The 19,539-nt window shown below is 46.4% G+C and overlaps 2 protein-coding genes across 5 annotated transcripts in view; one reads left to right on the top strand and one right to left on the bottom strand.

Annotated features, from left to right (window-relative positions):
- Nucleotides 1-282: 282 nt before the first annotated feature.
- On the top strand, nucleotides 283-7,214 carry znf526 (zinc finger protein 526). Of its 2 annotated transcripts, none has more exons than XM_063878258.1 (8): nucleotides 283-490; nucleotides 1,309-1,749; nucleotides 2,156-2,322; nucleotides 3,239-3,334; nucleotides 3,429-4,195; nucleotides 4,328-4,496; nucleotides 4,803-6,353; nucleotides 6,651-7,214. In XM_063878258.1, the coding sequence occupies exons 2-8, from the start codon at nucleotides 1,452-1,454 to the stop codon at nucleotides 6,822-6,824; spliced, it is 3,222 nt and encodes a 1,073-aa protein (XP_063734328.1). In that variant the 5' UTR covers nucleotides 283-490; nucleotides 1,309-1,451; the 3' UTR covers nucleotides 6,825-7,214. The 2 variants fall into 2 exon arrangements, with proteins under 2 accessions (XP_063734328.1, XP_063734327.1); XM_063878257.1 differs by having other exon boundaries at nucleotides 283-610.
- An 811-nt stretch (nucleotides 7,215-8,025) lies between these two features.
- cicb (capicua transcriptional repressor b) overlaps nucleotides 8,026-19,539 on the bottom strand; it is a 35,987-nt gene continuing 24,473 nt past the window's right edge. The window contains exons 9-22 of one of the 3 annotated variants that reach the window (XM_063878241.1): nucleotides 19,314-19,452; nucleotides 18,905-19,002; nucleotides 18,302-18,818; nucleotides 17,828-17,923; nucleotides 17,154-17,293; nucleotides 16,877-17,037; nucleotides 14,878-15,062; nucleotides 13,584-14,021; nucleotides 13,053-13,408; nucleotides 11,850-12,004; nucleotides 11,594-11,754; nucleotides 10,875-11,009; nucleotides 10,536-10,667; nucleotides 8,026-9,937 (exon numbers count right to left, since the gene is read on the bottom strand). In XM_063878241.1, the coding sequence (XP_063734311.1) occupies nucleotides 9,648-9,937; nucleotides 10,536-10,667; nucleotides 10,875-11,009; nucleotides 11,594-11,754; nucleotides 11,850-12,004; nucleotides 13,053-13,408; nucleotides 13,584-14,021; nucleotides 14,878-15,062; nucleotides 16,877-17,037; nucleotides 17,154-17,293; nucleotides 17,828-17,923; nucleotides 18,302-18,818; nucleotides 18,905-19,002; nucleotides 19,314-19,452 (3,003 nt within the window). In that variant the 3' untranslated portion in view covers nucleotides 8,026-9,647. Of the gene's footprint in view, nucleotides 9,938-10,535; nucleotides 10,668-10,874; nucleotides 11,010-11,593; nucleotides 11,755-11,849; nucleotides 12,005-13,052; nucleotides 13,409-13,583; nucleotides 14,022-14,877; nucleotides 15,063-16,876; nucleotides 17,038-17,153; nucleotides 17,294-17,827; nucleotides 18,819-18,904; nucleotides 19,003-19,313; nucleotides 19,453-19,539 lie in introns of all 3 variants that reach the window. The other 2 variants (XM_063878239.1, XM_063878240.1) reach the window with 2 other exon arrangements.

Below are 19,539 nucleotides of genomic sequence, written 5' to 3'. Positions count from 1 at the left end.
TCAATACTTTGTATGTCAGTGATCATTTGATTTTGTTTTTCACTATTTTAAATATAATTACTTAATTGTTAACAGTTTTTTTGTTATATTTTTTGTATAAAAGTAACCAAACTAAAGTAACATTTTTTTTAAATGCGGCATCCATCATCTGCATTAACTGAGAGAAAAACTCTCCTTTAACAGTCGACCAAAAACTACAATGCCCAGCAGTAGAACATCGTTTATGATTGACAATCAGCCCATCCAATCACAGGCTGAAACATTTTGAGACTACCGCATTGGGCGGGACTTCGTATCACAAGAATGGAGTCGATCGGCGGACAAACGTTTCATTTCACGCATTGAAATGCAATTTTCCCACGGACATGTTTCATATTTAATTATTTCCAAGCCACATATGGTAACACGGGACTAACGGAAAGGGCGCACGCTTTGTTTGAATGAAGAGGGGTGACCACACGAGGGATCGTCCAACGACAGTAAATGAGAGGTAAAGGGAAAGAAGGGCCCGCCGTCGTAGCGCTAGAGCTTCGGGGAAAAGTGGGTAGCGCCGCCTGACGGACCGCCGAACCCGGGAGCCACTGTCAGGAAACCGCGGTGCCGAAAACAGGTCTGCATTATCGGAGGGAGCGCCGCCAACCGCTCTCCATATGCCATGGCACACTGTAAACAATGATACGAATCAGATTTGGAAGAGAATTTCGACAATGACTTGCGAGTTATTAATGAGGGGAGCTCGTGTTGTTAGCATTAGAGGGCCAACGGCTATCTTGCTAACGGCTGAACAGTCCGATGTTTTTTCGCGGGGTTGTTTCAAAATGATGAATGTAAATACTGTTGGGTCTTTAAATTGAACTTACTAATAACACATGTATCGTTGAGAGTAACAGTGAAATCATATATTACTCATTTGATGGCTGCTTCATAACTGCTACTTCAGTATTAGTGCTTTTCATTGGTGCACCTTTAATCAAGTACTGTATATTTAAGTGTATTTCTGAGGTAGTTGTACTTTAATTGAATATTTGCATTTGATGTTATACTTTACGTTTACACCATTACAATTCAGAGGGAAATATTGTACTTTTGCTCAACCACAGTTACTTTGCAGATAAAGATGAATGATAAACAATATGATCAACACTTAAATACGACTTAAGTTACACCTGGATTAAATTCACATGCTACCCAGCAGTAAATGAAGTACTTTAAATGACTTCCACCTTTACCAGCAATACATCAAGCACAAGATCTGAGTACTTCTTCACCCTCTGTTGCTTTAACATGTTAATGTGTTGTTTACCACAGGTTTGCTCCTCCACTGGCCTTCTGGATGACACATGTAGTCTTCATTCATTGTACACAGCGGAGAAATTCCACACCAAGACTTCATCTTTCATCAAACACTTGACACCAACATTAGACACACATTAATACACCTAAACACCAGCATGGCGGAGCAGCAGGAGGAGACAGAGTATGTGGAGCACCAGTACATGTGCAGCGAGTGCCACGAGCTCTTCAACACCCTGGAGGATGTGCTGATCCACCAGCAGATCCATACTGGCCAAGAAGGTGATGGAGAAGGAGAGGGAGGGGAGGTCATGCACTTCCAGGGCGTCCCAGATATGGGGCAGAACCAGCAGTACCAGTGTCTGGAGTGTGGGGCCCTCCTGGTGAACCCCGAGGAGCTGCTGCTGCACCAGGAGATGCACATGAGGGAAGCGGGGATGGAGGTGGAGCATCAAGGTGAGAGATCTGATTCTGTGTATTTTGAGCAAGCATTCGAATGTGGATTTTGTCGAGTTATTGGTTGGGATATTTTCTAATAACTTTTGTTTTTGCTTTTCATAGTTTTTAGTCAAGTTTCAAGTCCTTTTATTATCATTTGCACCATTAAAGTGACGTAGTCTTTATCAATGAAAATCATGGATCTCATGCTCCATCCAACAATACTAATAGATGTTTTAAAAAAAGGAAAATGATGCAAGTAAAAGCAGAATAACACTTAAATACGTACAACAATATTATAGTAAATGTAAGGTATTAAATATATAGAGACGAGCAAACCGTAACTAAAGTGTATAAAGGTGAAGGGACAGTATAGCATAGTGAGACACAACCCTAACTGTCAGTGTGTATGACTGTTTTTCAGAGCTGTGTCAGGTTTTGGAGACAGAGGAAGGGTCGGAGGGTCAGATGTCGGGGCCCGTTCAGTACCAGTGTCTGGACTGTCTGGCTCTTTTTGACTCACCTGACACCTGGCTGGAGCATCGGCGGACGCACAGCAGGAGCAGCACTCACAGCAACACAGAGACCATGGTAAGGGAGAATTAATTAACGTATGAAAAACTGTAAAACACGTTTTAGTGGAACTCAGTTGTACTGTAGTATTCTGCGTTCTGAACTGAAGGCATGTATACCAGTCACATGTTATTGTGTAGTTGCAACCTTCAATATTTTGACAACATTACCTAAATGATTATGCATGGCAAGCTTTGTAACGTTAAACCTGTGCATTATAAAAAACTGGCTTGATGATTAAACCATTTGCGATTGTGAGTTCAGTTCTTCAGTTTAAGTACTATCATCTGCAAAATGTACTTGCTGATGGAGTACATGGTTTTGGAAATAGCTTCAATCTCTTGTAGTATATGATGTTGTATTCTGCAAACTCATTCAAATCCTTGAACTAGATTCATGTTTAGTGTGAAATGAATCGTCTTCTTCATTAATAGTTTTGTCCTAGACTTTCAAAGCAGAGTTTGTGTGCATCGAGGCGGCAAACACTGGGGTCAATTCTCATTATAGAGGGAAGGTGATGGTGGAACAACCATAAATTTGAGCAGTAAATTTGTTAACAGCTGTAATTTACTCATAAACTTTCCGCTGTGCTGAGTCATTCACATGCACAGCTCAAAATCTCTGCACGGTGAAGACACTTAGAACGTTTCGGACTTTGCATTCGCTTCATTTGGGTAAGGCCTCTGGAGGTCGAGAGTGCATTCAAGGTGGAACAATTATGTCAGTGAGTCTCTGGTTTGGTGTAGGCCAGCACAGATTGGTTTGCTGCAACTGCCCTGTAATTCTAGAAAAATAGAGTTTGATTGTGTGAAACGCTCAAAAAATAACAGCCATATTGAACTGATAGACTTTGAAACGTCCTTGAATTTGAGGTTTAAGAAACTGTGGGAACCCGACAATGTAATAATCTGTGTATTTTTGGCCCTTGCAACAGGAGTATGTGCTGCAGCCGGATGGCACCATCACTCCTCTGAACAACATCCAGAACTACGTGCTGAGTGAGCAGCAGGCGGGGGAGATCCTGGCGCAGGTACCTGGAGAATGTGAACCGAACGCAACACAGCAATTCAATGAGAATTACACATAGGGTGGAAGGTTTGTTTATTTCTGTGTGTGTTTTCCAGGTTCTTGCTCAGCAGCAGCTGCAACAGCAGACACGTCAGTCTGTCTCCAAACCTGCTGTCCCCTCTCGCTCCACCCTGCTGCCTCCGGTGACAGCGGCCCCCGGCTCCGCCACCATGCACCTGCAGATCCTCACCGCTCAGGCGCTGGCAGATAACTCTACCTCGCCCAGCCAGCGCCGCTCAAAGCTGCCCCCACTGCTGCCCGCTCTGGGCCGGGGCTCTTCGGGGAAGCTGGGGGTCCTGGAGAATGGGGTGCAGAGACTGGAGTTAAGGTTGGCCCCCGGCATCACGGAGGAGCAGCAGGCTACAGAAGTGGTGGTCATCCACCCGTATGAGTGCTCAGAATGCTCCCTTCTCTTCCAGACGCCGGAGGACTTCCTCCAGCACCAGGGAGAGCACTTCCTGTGTCAGGACAAAGAGAGCGGGGAGCCAGGCGTTATGAGCGGCTTCGAGGAGGTGCGAGGGAGGGAGGAGGCGACGGAGAAGGTGGAGGACATTAGAATCAGAGTGGCAGAAAAGAAAGCAGCAGTCTGGGCCAAGCCCCAGCAGTGTGAGCTCTGCAGCCGCACCTTCACCTCCGTCAACAGGCTGGCGGCTCACAGGCGTGTGCATGAGCAGGGCACGCACGAGTGTCCCGAGTGCGGCAAGGTGTTCAAGAAAGCCACCTCAATGCAGACACACATGCGCACACACTCGGGCGTGGCCAGGTATCTGTGTGTGGACTGTGGCAACGGCTTCACCACGGAGATGACTCTGATCATGCACAGGTAAACCCCCCCACCCCACCACAGCCTGAGACTCACAGCTGATATCTACTATAGATCAGGCTGTACTGAAGTGTTTGAATCTTATATATATTCTGTAGTTTTCATCACTTCTGTTTTATGTTTGTCTTGCAGGAAGTCCCACATTGCAGACCCCCTCCACAAGTGTCAGTTCTGCAACAAAACCTTCACCAACATGACCAAGTACCTCTACCACCGCAGAACCCACCTCAACCGCGATACAGCCTTCACACCAGCCCCCATCCACCGCAATTCAGCCGACACACCAGCCCCTATCTCCACGGTAGTCATATAAGCAGAGGCCCTCCAAATGTGTTAGTAACGACTGCATTTTAATTGGACTTTTTTCAGAATCAAAATACCTTTATTCGTCCCACAGCGTTGTTAGAGCAAAAGATGGAGACAAAACAAAGAAGTAAAATAAAAGACTATTAGATAAAAGGGCCTGCATAAAAAATATAGAATACAAAATTAAAAGTAAGTCAAATCTACAAGTTACACCCGAAGTAGATTCTACTAATCCACAAATTACACAGAAGTGTCATTGCACAGCAGTGGTGTCCTAGTCTTAAGTTGTGTTTCTCTGTAGGTCTCGGCTCCAAGAAGAGCGTCTCTCTCTACTCTCGCCATCCTGCAGAGAGCGAGAGAGAAGATCTCTCACACCTCTGAGTTGAAGGTCAACATGCGGACTCCTCACACAAAGGAAGAGACGGACACACCTGGGGAAGATCCAAAAAACAAAGGAGAGGAAGGGGAGAAGCAGGAGGAAGACGACAACATGGAGGTGTCCGCCCCACCTGAAGGCAACGACAACGAGCCCCAGCAGGAGACGTCTGTTACCAACGCTGTCCTCCTGGATGACACCGGTGGAGGAGTCCCAACTGAAGCCACTCCTCCTGCTTCATCCGACAAAACCTCTTTTTCCTGTCGTACGTGCTCCAAGACCTTCCCCTCCCAGGTGCAGCTCGTTCACCATCGCCGCAAGACCCACGTCACCGAGCGCAGCTTCATGTGTGGCATCTGCAGCAAGACTTTCAAGAAGCAGATCCACGTGCGCAACCACATCCGCACCCACACCGGGGAGCGGCCCTTCCAGTGCTCCGACTGCGGGAAAACCTTCTCGTCTCTCGCCAACCTCACGAGGCACACGCTCATCCATTCCGGCGTGCGGCCGTACCGCTGCGATGTCTGTCTCCGCTCCTTCTCTCAGTCCTCCAACCTCCGTCAGCACAGCCTGCTGCACTCCAACGCTGCCACAGTCTCCTGCCCCGAATGCCCCGCCACCTTCCGCTGGCCCACTAAGTTAGCGGCTCATCGGTACACCCAACATCCAGGGTCTCCGGCGCCTTTCCCGTGTCCCCACTGCGAGGCCGGGTTCCTGACCCGGAGACAGAGAGATGGACACTGTCTGGAGCTGCACCCCACCCTGATGCAGGCCAGTACGGGGACAGAAGTGGGCAAAGAAACGGAAGCAGTGGTGGGGAAAGATCTGAGCTCAAAGCCCTCCACCTCAGCAGAGACAGAATCCGGGGATTCAAGCAGTCTCGTGCGGGGGGGTTTAGACTGTAATATTTGTGGAAAGAAGCTCAATTCTCCTGCCAACCTGCGACTCCACAGATTGAGCCACTTCGCTTTGGGTCCGGGGCGGCCGAGGTGCACCGCTGGGAAGAGGCCCAAAGCCCACCAGTGTCCCATCTGTGGAAAATGGTTCGTCTCTTCCTCCGGAGTCGCACTTCACCAGCGAGTCCACACCGGGGAGCGGCCCTTCCCCTGCCAAGTGTGTGGAAAGCGCTTCCGTCAGAACACCCACCTGCGGGAGCACCTGCGCACACACTCGGGCGAGCGGCCATTTCGCTGTGAGGTGTGCGGTAAGGGATTCATCCAGAGCATGCACCTGGCTGAGCACCGGCGCACGCACACAGGCGAGCGGCCACACGTCTGTCCGCAGTGTGGCAAAGCCTTCAAGACCTTCTCCAACCTGAGGAACCACAAGAAGACGCACGCCCGGCAGCAGAGGCTGGACGAAGAGGCCGCCGCCATGGAGACCAGCTCTGCTGTAGCTGTGGTCGACGCAGCGGCGGTGGAGCTAGCTAACGGCCAGCCGCAGATCATCCAGATACAAACCTCAGATCTGCAGCAGGTCAGAACGAACATCCCCTCTCAAATCGCTGACAAAAACATCAAACTTTCATCAAAAAAGCACGTCATAAGCTTCCATGGGCCACGTTTAGTCCTGGTTAACCATTAAAGGAATAGCTAAACCACAAAATGACTATTTGTTTAACGATTATTCATTTACAACTTCTGGAAAAACCTTTCTAGCAGGCCTCAGCGGGGAAAGAAGAATACCAATACTGGATATTTTAAAGCTCCTGTTTCCAATTCTATTTGTGCGTACTCTCTGCTGTCCGATGAACTAATTCTGCTTCTCTTTCAGGCGGGGGGGACGCCCACCATCATGTGTAACGAGTTCGGGGAGACCATCGCCATCATCGAGACGAGCGAGGGGGGAGCGCTGCCTCTGGAGCAGGCGCTGGAAATCTATCACAGCGCTATGGAGAACGGACTCACCATGGACACGGTCTCTGTGGACGGACTGCAGCTCCTCTGAGGACAGAAACAGACGTTACTGCCAAATGACTGAGTCCAGTCTGACTCTAACGAAGACTAATTGACTACTGAGGGGTTCAGTATTCACTTCAGACTCCCTGGAACCAGATGATTAAGAACTGGAGAAGAAGCTATAAAAATGTCAGAATTGATGCTAAGCGAACAGACCAAAGTAATTAATCTTCCACTTTTTATAAGACAGAGGGTTCAGTATTAATGTTATTGAAATGAAAGGTTATGGCAATTGTTATAAGAAGCACCATGGTTGTGCCTCGTGAAGTTTGTGTGATTCATTTTATCATTGTTGTTTGAAACGGGATGTGTTTTTCTTCTGTTCAAAGGTTTGACATGCAGTTGTATATTAGGGAAATCAATAAATGTTTTTTCATGATGATTTGTAACCCTCGCGCTCATTCAACACTACCATGTTTTAAAGTTAACATATCTAAAGTCAATGATCACTGTGGAGATGATGGGAGCGTCATTTCATCAGAGCCTGTTTCAGTTAAAGGGAACTACAAATTAAAAATACATACTTTCCTCAAGCTTTTAGTTTATAACCAACACAAAGAAGGGCCTCTACTCCTACATGACACTGCTCGCAACACAGCAGTGGCTTATCTTAAGTAACGGGGTCAACATTTCTGGACATTTCACAGTGCGAGAGTGTTTTACTTTATATCTGAGAGACGGCAAAGATATATGGAAGATGAAGGGCTGGGCAAAAATCCATATAATAGCAAGAAACTGCAGACCACGTTTGGTCTTGTGTTTTTGCTGTTGAAAATGTTTACTTCGTTCCAGTAAAGTTATGGGCTTTTCTGATCCTTTGCCTTTACTTAAACATTGAGAAGTATTTATCAAAATTGAACTTCATGAAAGCATGATTGGTCAACCCTACCATAATGCTGCAGTCTCCATATTGGGTTATTTGATTTTAAATATTGAGACGTGATTTTCTCCATTTGACAAACCTAAAGCCGTTTCCCACCCAACATTTGGAAACTAGTACAGAACAACTTTGATTCATGAACATCACTACAGATCAGAGGAATTATGCAAGTATTCCATTTTGCCGTGAAATATCCCTTTCAAAAAGAAAAGTTGCTGGACAATAAACGTTGCTTTTTGTTGGTCGAGAACATGACATATTGTATCTGCTACAGTAAAACCAATCTTCCACATTGCCAGCGATCAAACACTTTAATTGAACACCTATTTTTATTTGCATACTGAAAGATACAGATACAAAGTATTCATATAAATTCCTCTCCTCTGGATACCTGAACAGCAACACAAGGAGTAGAACACAAACACATTGATAGCCATATTTATTATTTGTTTTTTTTTCCATTTCTTGTGTTTTACCTTCTGTAATGCGTGTCTTAAAGTCAATGAGGGATTTTTCCTTATTAATATAACGAGTCTGCTGACTCTACAGTAAGTATTTACAACACAACCAAGTCTTACACAAAGACACAACCATTATTAGATCCCACCCGCTCTCTTTGATTCATCACCCCCCCTCTCTTCCTCCAGTTTTCCCTCCGCCTGTCTTAAAAAGGTCTGGAGAGAGCAATAAAGTGACAAAGGGAGGAAGGAGGGAAGGAAAGGGGTGGAGGAAGGTGTTGAGGCTATAGATCAAACAATGCGAAGGGCTAAAACATACCGTTATTATGTTTGAAAGAATTAAGAAGTCCACGTTATTCCTCTTTGAAATGCACATTGAAGAAAACACTGCACCGCAGCTCCATGCTGAGGCGAGAGGCCGGTGAAGGGAAGACTACAAAGGAAGAAGTGTGCAGCAGCTTCTCTCACCTGCCTCCCAAATTATAAAACTAATACAAGAAATCAGATAAAGGGAACATCAGAACCAAGAACCGGGTCACTGCAATGATATAAAGAGTAATAATAATAACCATAGGAAGAGTACAACAGCAAACTGAATATGACCATGTTAAATACAAATTACTTTAAAAAAGTTAATAAAACTGCTTGGCAACAGAGGATTAAGGCCAGACCTTTACAACTAAGAGCCAGGATGTGCCCGATAACTCCCACCCACCTCCTTCCTTCACGAGAGGCACAGGAATGCTCCGCCACCGCCATGTGCTGGTGTCTGACGCTAGAAGGGAGGACTCGGCCAGACAGGAAATTGGAGGAATGATGGCACGTGTCCACATGAGTTTCAGTCAGTTTGTTTCAGTCCCTCCGGTTAGACCTCCCCTGAAGGTCTGCAATAAAACGGAGATCTCTCTCCAGGTCCGCGGTAATGTTTCTCAATCAAATAGTGTCCGGCTGTTGAGGGCCCAGCCCCCTAATGTCAGCAGGAACCAAAACACACACGCTGACAGAGAATCTAAATACATGTTGCTCCGCAAGCAGATACTCACTGCTCTGTTAAAAACAAATATCAAAACATATAACGTCCGTGTTTTCAAACGCCTGACTTTCAGCGTCTCAGAGCGGGGTTTAGCTCCCCGGCCGAAACACAAACCCTTTTCTTCTTCAAGGCAAAGAGTGCAGCTGTACACAACGGTCCTTCGTTCACTGGCAACTTTCTCAAAGGTGGTGTATAAAGTGTGGGAATAAAGAGTGTGTGTGTGTGTGTGTGTGTGTGTGTTTTCAGTATGTGTGTGCTTTTGTGCCAGTTTCCTCTTTTGGTATAAGACACATTACCAAACAATCTCAGAGAAAGAAATAATGATCGGACCGCAGGAGGGTGAGATTTAAAAGAATTCAAAATGATAAAAAGCGTGGTGGGTGGGGGGGAGGGAGTGAGCGACGTCACCGGTCACTGATTGGTCTAATCTGTCAGCTTCCCTCATCTGGAAAAGTCGTGTGAATCTCGAGAGTCCTCAGGGCTCCCCTCCGCCCCCCCTTCCATGTCGTCGTCCTGCAGGTCCCCGCCCCCCCGCAGAGACCCTTCTCCTGCCTGGGAGCCGGAGGGCCCGGGGAGGGGGCCGAGAGAGTCCGGGATCCCTAGAGCGGAGACGTCGGAGGGGGCGGCAGTCTGCATGATCTTCTGCCGCACCTCCCTGATCTTCAGCTGCAGACACACCTTGGTGGGGAATATGTCGGAGTATCGGGTCTGGAAAGCTGCTGTGGCCTGAGCTGGAAACAGGAGAACAAAAAGAGAAACAACGCGAGTTAGGGTCTCCACGTGGAAACTGATGTGACGATGCTGCAGATAAGAGAAAGGCTCGGACAGTGGCTGACTAACGTTACACACAGTGTTGCAACATTTATCATTTTCTCACGAGATTTAGCAACTGTTCAGACCCTCCAAGCTATCTTGTTTCTAAAAAAGCAACAAACTCAGCAACTTCAAAAGTATGATATTGTAAATCACTCCCACGCATGCTGCTCAGAGTACTCGCAGCTCCTGTCCTCCTGCTCTGTGAGGGGTCAGAAGGTGCGAGGCAGGCAGGAGGAAGCTGCAGTTCATATAATAAAATACACACCCCTTTACATTCTTGGCATTGGCATTATCTGAATCATTCCTGGTATGTATAAATTGACAAACTAATCCATTTTCCTTTAAATAAAACAAAAGGGTTTGGGATTGCTGTTTATTATAAGTCAAGAGAGGAGAATCGAAACCGGACAAACCTGAAACGGCATGTAGGATTGTTAAATGAGCAAAGTCAATTTAAATCGGTGCATCTCTAGTGGCATCTCTAGTGTGTGTGAGTGTGAGTGTGTGTCCCACCTGATGGAAAGAAGCCCTGCTCCTGGAACAGCTGCATGACCAGCGCTCTCCTCTGGTCCAGGGTTCTCCTCAGGGAGGAGTACGGCACCTTATCGAACTCCAGATCTGTCAGGATGTCTTCTCCGTCTGTGGCTGAGGGAGGGACAAACGGGTGGGGGAGGGGGGGGTTCAGTCTTCAGGAAAGTATTTAGTCTAATAAACATCATTAACAGGGCACCCAACCTACACTGCTACTCGTATAGATTCACTTCTATCTATCGATACATCACCGATCCAGAACTCAGAATGAGGACATCGGACCCTAAATGAAACACATGTGGACTCCTCTGTGAGCGTTACCTGCTCTGTCGAAGGTGAAGATGTCTCCCTCACACTTGGCGGCACTTTTCGGCGTGTTTGGCTCAGAGCTGCAGCTCGAGCGCCGCCGGCTCTTTCTCTTTGGAGAGACTTGCTCGTCAGTGGCCGAGTCCAGATCTAGAGGCAGAGAGGAAACCAACATCAAATAACATTTCTATATTCATCAGGATTCATCACAAATACATATGCAAGGAGCATCACGAAGTCAATAAAAACAAGTGTAGTTCTAACTTTATTAAGAAACGTGTTTTCCAAAGGAAGGCACATGCATGACAGTTCCTCTCTTGATTCAAAACTACGGCTTCTGATCAATTTTCATGGCACTGGGTTACTGTGAAAAAACTAATATGTGGTTTAGAGAATAAAACAAATCCTATTATCGCTCTTTACTTTAAAAGAGGAGACTAAATATCACAGGTTGAATACAAACCATATGATAATCAGGAAGGTTATAAAAAAGGTTGACATAAATGTTCAAATCTGATTACTTAAAAATACTGAAATGACAAAAATGGTCAGACAATTAGGAGATAGAAACCTCACTAAAAAAGAGAATGACTTTGACTCAGTATGGTAAGGACATCTGACTAATACAAAACTAACCAAGACAAAAAAAGCTGAACAATGAACACTACTCTGCAGCTATCCTGCAGCATCCAGTAAAATAAGGTGTCATTTATTCAGAGTGTGAGGAGAGGGACCTGTGGAGTTCTTCCTCTTGCGCCGGTAGCTGCCCAGGATGGCGCGGGGGGAGGTGGCCAGGCTCTGCAGGGTGGGGGAGGGTAAAACCTCCTCAGGACGAAACTCCGGCAGCTCCGCAAAGCGCTCCTCGAAGTAAACCTCCGACAGCACCCTGCCGGACCAACACACACAAACACACACCACACAGTATATACACACCGTCCAGAGAGACCATCTGCAAACCTAACCTGGACACTCATGAAGGTGCTGACTCACTTGTCCACCGAGTCAAAAGTCTTCTTGAGGGGTGGAGGGCGGATTTTGACTTTTTTGGGAGTAGGACCCTCTTTGTCAGTGGGTGGGGGAGGCGGAGGCGGTTCAGTGGCTGGAGGAGGCAGAGGTGAGGAGGGGAGAGACTCCTTCCATCCAGCCTGCACAGAAGACACAGCTAAATCAGAATGAAGTGGGATTACACGTACAAAGAATCTGCTCTGGTCTGTAATGGTGCATACGTAAACACAGTAAGAGGAATTAGGCTGTAAAAAAGGAGCAAATATTTGAACACTTTTGAATGTTTACAAGAAACATAAATATACAGAAGAGTCAATACGTGAGAATCCGACCAATTGGGAAATAAAACCAGTTTATCAGAGTTTAAAAGTGGAAGCTTTAAACTGCTTAAGAAGCTGAGGCCTGTACATGATCTAATGGCTATTTCTTTACAGTTGTTATGAATTCCTGTCCCTGGGTAAACTCCATAAGAAATTCAGAGGAAACAACATATGGCACGCAGACATGAAGATCGCATGTTCACATTTTCTCAGCTGAGTCTCACAGCTGCTAGTTTGTTAGGAATTTCAAACTATATTGGGGATATTTCAGAATCAGAATCCAGTTTATTGCCAGGTACGTTTATACAGATAAGGAATTGTATTTGTTGTCTGGTGGTGCTTTTAAGAAACTATTCAGCATTAAAAAAGAAAATGCTAAAGACTTTAAATATACAAAGAACCTTAAAAGCATTTATTGGAAGAACTTCCTTTCCGTCACTATACCTGGTTGTGATGGCAGATACTGAGGTAAAGAAGGACAAGAGAATGACCAACAAACATAAAAAAAGTGACGGACAGAGAATGGGCAAAAACCAGACTCACCCATGGTGGGTCAGAGTGAGAGAACTGCTGGAAGTGGAATCGTCCCCCTACACTGATATCTAATGTGTGCTTTTCTTATCAAAATGCAATGCGAGACGTAGTTTTACTTCAATGTTTGAACTGGCTTTGGAGTCTAAAGGCTTTAAGTGCTAATAGAATCTCTGCTTTGTACACGGGGGCCAATATGAACACATAATGAAACCTCCTCCTGGAAGCTTTAAGTTTCTGACACTAAGTCGCACATGAACCATGTTCTCTTTTAATAAAGGACTTGTTTCCTCTCATTATGTCAGGGCCTACAGCCAGCCTGTGAATTTCCTCTCACCTCTGAGTTTGTGCTCTCTCGGTGTCGTGTGTCGGAGGGGTCTGCAGCGCTGGAGCCCTCCTGGGGTCTGTCTGAGGGCGGGGGCTCCTCAGTGGGATGTGTTGACGGAGACGCCGTCTGCCCCAGCAGCTCAGCGTCAAACGAGAAACGACTCGAGGCGGCAGCTTCTCTCTCCCTTTCTTTCTCCCTCTCCCGTTCCCTGTCTCTCCCCCTCTCCCTGTCTTTCTCCCTCTCTCTCTCCTTCCCCCGGCCTCCTCCTTCGTAGCTGCCCACGGGGATGTTCGCCACAGTCGCCTTCACCTTCTGGGGGGTCCTGACGGGGAGCTGTATCAGTTTGGGTGTTCCCGGTGCACTGCCTGCATGAAAAATATAATGCCAAATAAAATAGTTCAGCTGCAGATTTCAAACATCAAAGAAGTTACTGAAATATTCCCGAGTATCTTCACAGTACGCCACATAATACCCTACCCCACTACATTTATTTGACAGTTTGAGTTATTTTAGCTTCAGAAGCATCTCCTGCAGACGTACCCGGGGTTTGGCTCTGAAGAGGAGGACTGCAGGGCCTCACAGCTGAGCCACTGGGGGGGGCCGCTGAGCTGCTGCTGCTGGAGGTCTGCCTCTCCGCATGTCTTTCTGAAAGCATCAGCATCTCTGTGTGTCTGTCAGCCTGTCTGTCGGCCTGTCTGTCTGCAGGCAGGTGTCTGTCTGGATGTTGGTGTGTGTGCGTGACTGTGGCGGTGGTTGCTGTGTGTTTGGACAGGATGTGAGGGGAAGCACTGGAGGGGCTGGAGACAGAGTAGACCACGCTGGGGGGCACGGCTGTCATGGAGACCATCCCTGTTGCCATGGTGACGCTTGGTGAAGGAGGAGGGTAAATGGCGGTGACTATCTGGGCCCCGGAGCCCGAGACAGGTGCTGAGGTGCAGGGCTGAGGACACTGAGCGGGGGCCAGGAGTGGAGGCTGACCTGGAGGAAGGAACAGGAGACCAAGAAGTCACAAAATGGTTTAATGTTCTGTGAAACTCAGTGATAATTCACAACATGCACCAATTAATGTCCACATTTTTTCCCCTATTTATAAAACAAAATATACAAATCTGTGTCACGGTCCTGATTTGACTCTAAAGTGCTTTTAACACGGGCTGAGGTGTCTCACTACGCCTACTGTCACATTGCCGCCACACTGAAATTGATTCAAATGCAACAGCGGTTTATTCAAAACACGTTTGTATATGTAAATAAGTCACGGTGGAGATTGTAGTTGTGGATTACATGTGAGATATCGTAGTCTGCATTAAAACCTTATTTTTTATATATTTTAGGGAAAATCAATTTGTCTAGAATGTTCAAGCTTACTGAGCTAAAGAAGGTTGTATTAAAAAATATGTTGTGTCGCACTCAGAGACGAGAGATTATGGTGGATTGAATCGTTTGAACACAACTCTGTTTTACAGCATTACACGTGTATGAAAGTACAGTGAAATGTATTTATTGAAGCAGCCCTTGCAAGTAAGTATATGAGTATCTATCCATCCATCATCCATCATCCATCCATCTATATATCCATCCATCCATCATCCATCACCCATCATCCATCCATCTATATATCCATCCATCCATCCATCATCCACCTATCATCCATCATCCATAGTAGATTTGTAAAAAGATGTAAGTGTTTTAATAGAAGCTAAAATTAACGTTGGTTTTTCACTGAAGAAGCGAAAGCCTTCCCCCTGCTGTGTTTCCTTTCACTTATTTATACTAGACTAAAAAGAGGATTAGCCTCTAAAGATGTGAAGCAGGAGCTCTGCACAGCACTGACCTGCGATCAGCGGCTGCACCAGCGTCTGTCCAGGAGGTGCGATGGCGGTGAACCCCAGTGTTGCCAGGGGCGATGGCACATACGCAGATCCAGGCACCGGCAGCGCTTGCTGGGTGGTGGAAGAGCCTGTTGTCGTGGAGACCAGAGTGGATGGGACCCCTGGAGTGGACTGGACATAGGTGATCCTGAGTGAGGACGCACAGAGAAAAGAAAGGAGATGTTTAGAGGAGAGTTGAATAGAGGGGAAGAAGAAAAGATGACATAGAAAATGTCAAGAACAGAGGAATTATTAGAAGAACAGAGGGAGACAAAAAAAGAAGTACTGCAGTGAGGGTCAGGGGGTGAGTGTACATCACAGCAAGCAGCGCAGGATGACTAGGGCTGTGTGAGTGTGAGTGTGTGTTAGAAGCTGAGAGGTAGTGTGGGGGTGGCAGGCAGAGGCAACATGGGCCACCAGCAGCATGACTAACACATCCAGAATAGAGCTGCTCGGCTACAGATGCACCCCTGCTGGAGTTTTTGTTTCTCCTATTGTCTGCCTGCTGTGCTTTAGGAAATCTGGACCCTCCTGCCATGAGAAACAATACCACTTACGAATGGTTATTATTAATCAAGTATCAGATCAAAGCAGGAGTTACTTTAATGCATTAACTACAAGAGAAATACACGTATCTTTGAAAACTAAACCTGGGTTTGAGATGTCGATCTGCCTTTACATGGAGCTTGTTATTGATGATATTTGTTTTTGTGCAGATACCAGTATGTTTTTTAGACAACACATTTGGATCGACGGCCTTTGCTCAACATTGCAATCTGAAAAACAATATAGTATAGAGTAAAGGTTTTCCATACACACAGTACTTTTGTATCAACAGCTGACAATTTATCAGGAAGAATCTGATTATCCAAAAATAAGTAATGATATGCATTTCCCACCACTGGCCAAAAATGTTGTGCATCCTTAATGAGCAACCTGCTGTCTGCCATTTCATTACTGCAGGAGTGGTGTACTCGGAAAAAGAAATGCTGCTTCAACAATAGACCAATAATGGAGATCAAAGCCGCTGCATCGTCTCAAATGTTTACTCCTCTTTCTTAATGTTTGTCATGGCGCATGCACACAGGTTATTCTAACAGCACGCCTTACCCAATTACTTTCTAAGCACTTTGTTAATCATTTGTTAAAGGAGATCAGCTGGATTTACATCATACAGTCACAAATATTTGGCTCATGCAAACTCAATAGAAAGAAGAAGAAGCAGCAGCACTACTGAGATCATGATGGATGATTGAGGCTGCCATATGTTCATGAATGGGAGCCTGTTTAGTCAGAGCTTTACTGGCACATAATGAGTTTATAGCCCCTCTCAGACATCTGATCATCATCTATCTGTTAAAGAAATAGCTTTTGGATTTCCGGACATCGATCTCCACAATAGCACGCTACAAGTCCAGTGTTATAGAGGAAGCTTCAGCGCTTCAACAGACAGATGTACATCTATCACAGCAGGAAATGGATCAGATATATCTTAACCAATTTGTTGTTTTGCTCAACCTGCTAAATTTGTGGTTACACTTCTGGGGGATTTTTGTCTGTTAAGCAGCTCGAATGAAGGGAAACTCTGAAAGAGTGTTTTGTCAGTGGCAGGTGTGTGGGTTTAGTCATGAAAATAAAAAGGGGTTGGCAGGCAATTTCAGAAAAGCATTTCACAGTCAATTTAGAATAACTGTTGGGGTTGAAAACTAATTTGCCCTCTCTGTTGCAGTTATTCTGGTGAACAAAAGTGATGTTAATCACTTCAGCACAAACTATGAGCCCACGGTTACTTGAATTGATTGATTGACATCAAAGTCCTGCTACAATTTGTGTGTATAACTTGCCAGATGTTATCAAGCCAGCCGTGAACACAGTGAAAAAACACAGAAGGGTGGTGTCATAGGTTCAAAAAGAATAGGATCCATGTGAATTATTTCATGTAGGTTGTGTGTTCTTTTCTACCTGGTAGGAGCAGGTGGCATGAGTAACGCCTGGGAGGGGGCTGATCCTGGAGCCACCACAGCAGCTGTGCCCACTGTGACAGGGAAGGGGCTGGCAGGATGGACCGCTCCGCCCTGAGGCAGCTGGGACTGGACCACAGGCATGGGAGCTATCTGGATGATCTGGCGTGGAAAGAGGAAGTCATAAAGAAAATGGCAAATACACATTTATAAAAAGCAGTCCTACTTTGACACAATTTGATTCCCATATCGGTGTCTGCAGTGATGCTCTCACTGACCTTGCTTCCCGTCTGAGCGCCGTTCTGGACAGGAAGAGGTGGAGCCACGATGGGAAACTGCTGGGCAGTGGCTGGCGCAGTCCGTACTGTTGCCATGGGAACAAGCATTTTGCCCTGGAGCACTGGAGATTGTGTTTGCACTGAAGCAAGTGGAGAGAAAGAGGAAGAATGAGTGAGTTTATGCGGAGTCACCACGGAATTATAGCCGAATGCACTTTGTCAGGACTCCTTAATAAAGGCTTTTTTATGCTCAATGTGAGACACGCATATATGGAGCCTTCTGTTCACACACTGCATTCATTTATTTCTGAAGCCAACAAAGAACATTGAACAGATTCTTAGGATTCTTACTTTGATTGGAAACCAAGAAAAACATGCAATACAACAACTGGGAGGAGATTAGATGGGTATTGAATTTGATTAGGAGCATTAGAACAGGAAACGTGGAGGGCTATGCATGAGCGATTAGTGGCTCAGAGTAGGGCTGCCCGATATTACAATTATTTTGAGTGATATTTAAGTTGTAGATTGAGATTAAGAATTAATACCTTTTGCATCATTTCTCTCAATATCAATCAAAAAGTTTGATATACCTATACAAATCTTTTTAAGAGAGGATCTGTGTGTTTGAAATAAACGGTTCTGAATAAACAAGCGTCTACTAAACCTCTCACCTCTAGACCCCGGGCTGACCACTCCCACTGCTGAGCTGGACGTGTATCCGGTCCCCTGCTGCTTCCCATTGGCCAGGGACATGTGTGTGGGTGGAGCTGTGGGCAGGTTGAAGATACTGGTTGGCTGGCTGAGCGGCTGAGGAGGACTCTTGGGGTGGGTGTTGGCAGGTAGGGTGGGCAGGATGTACTGAACTTGTGTGATGCCCTTACCCCCGTGTGAAGCTAGGGAAGAGGCGGGAAGGAACTGAGGCTGAAGCAGGGACAGAGGCAGGGGCCCGTTGGTTTGGCTATGAGACACTGACACAGCGGAGGCGGGGAAGGCTTGCTGATGCTGCGGGGGCTGAGGGTGGTGGGAGGGGGCGATGAGCTGTACAGCAGGCTGAGCAGACAGGGCCCCTCCTAACACCAAATTAGTCACGACACCACCAGGGCCTGCACCTAAAGGATTAGGTGATGATGAAGAGTAGTACCCACCCCCTGTGACTGGCAAACCGCCTCCCGTTCCTGAACCAATCAGAAAGTGCGGCTGCTGCTGGGGAGTCAGGGACTTCCTCTCTGGCGGATGTGGGCTGGACGATGTGCCTCCGTCTCTGGATTTGCTGGCGATGGGGAGTGGTGTGCTGATCACAGGACGCATCACATTGGTCACCACCGTGGACGCCACCCTCACAGCGCCCATGCCCGGGAGAGGGTTCCCGCCCAGTGATCCGACAGAGGAGGGAGGATGGCCTCCAGCTGAAGAAGTGGTGATGACTGATTGGCCAGAAGTGAAGGAGAGAGATGTGGCTTGCACTCCTCCTCCTCCTCCTTCTCCCCCAAATGTGTCCTTACCCCCTCCTCTGTCCTTCCTCCTGTGATCTGAAAACCCTCCCCCTCCTGATCGCCCCTCTTCATAACGCTTACTGCTGGGGTAAGAGGAGAGTGAGACACTCCTGCCATGCGGGGTATGATGTGAGGACGAGGAGGAGCAGATGACTGGAGCGAAAACCCTCTGTAAAGAAAGACACATTGAGATTAAATGAGGGCAAATACTTTTTAATGACAATATATTTGAACTATATCGTTCAAGCAGGTTACCTTCCGATCACTTTCGTCTCCAGAACCGTTCTCACTATCGCTGTCAGTCACCCGCTCCTTACACTTGAGGTCTATGGAGCTGCTAGGATAAGGGTCCTCTGTGGAGAAGAAAAAATTCACTACAGCTACACATGACAATCATTGCACTTTATAATCCAATCACATCAGCATGTATTTAGAGTCTGAACCCGCTGTCAATCCTATCTTTAAAATCAAAACAAGGCAGTGGTAAAAAAACTGCACACAATTCAGCCACATTATTTGAATTTAATTCAAAACAAAGGAACAACCAACCAATGATAAGTTCAATATGCAAATGCTGGGGACTTATAAAGTAGAGCAACGACTAAGACTTCAACAAATGTAATCCAACAATCGTTTTCAGAGTAGAGTAAGTCTTAATACTCACCAATGACATCGTCATCGCCCTCCTCCTCACAGATTACCATGCGCTCCTCATCACTGGTCATGTCGTCGCTGACCCCCCGCTGGGACTGAGACAGGGGCGGGGCATGACTCGGATACTGACTGCCACCATCCCCACACATCTGAAACAAATAAAAAGAAGTCTGGAACCATGTAGCAGAGCTGCTTTGGAAACAGTTGATATGTCCTTGGTGTTTGCTTTATTGTAT

This window comes from Eleginops maclovinus, chromosome 3 (genome assembly GCF_036324505.1).
Source record: "Eleginops maclovinus isolate JMC-PN-2008 ecotype Puerto Natales chromosome 3, JC_Emac_rtc_rv5, whole genome shotgun sequence".
Taxonomy (NCBI): domain Eukaryota; kingdom Metazoa; phylum Chordata; class Actinopteri; order Perciformes; family Eleginopidae; genus Eleginops; species Eleginops maclovinus.
Note: the sequence above shows the minus strand (reverse complement) of the source record. Positions and strands in the feature narration are given on the sequence as shown.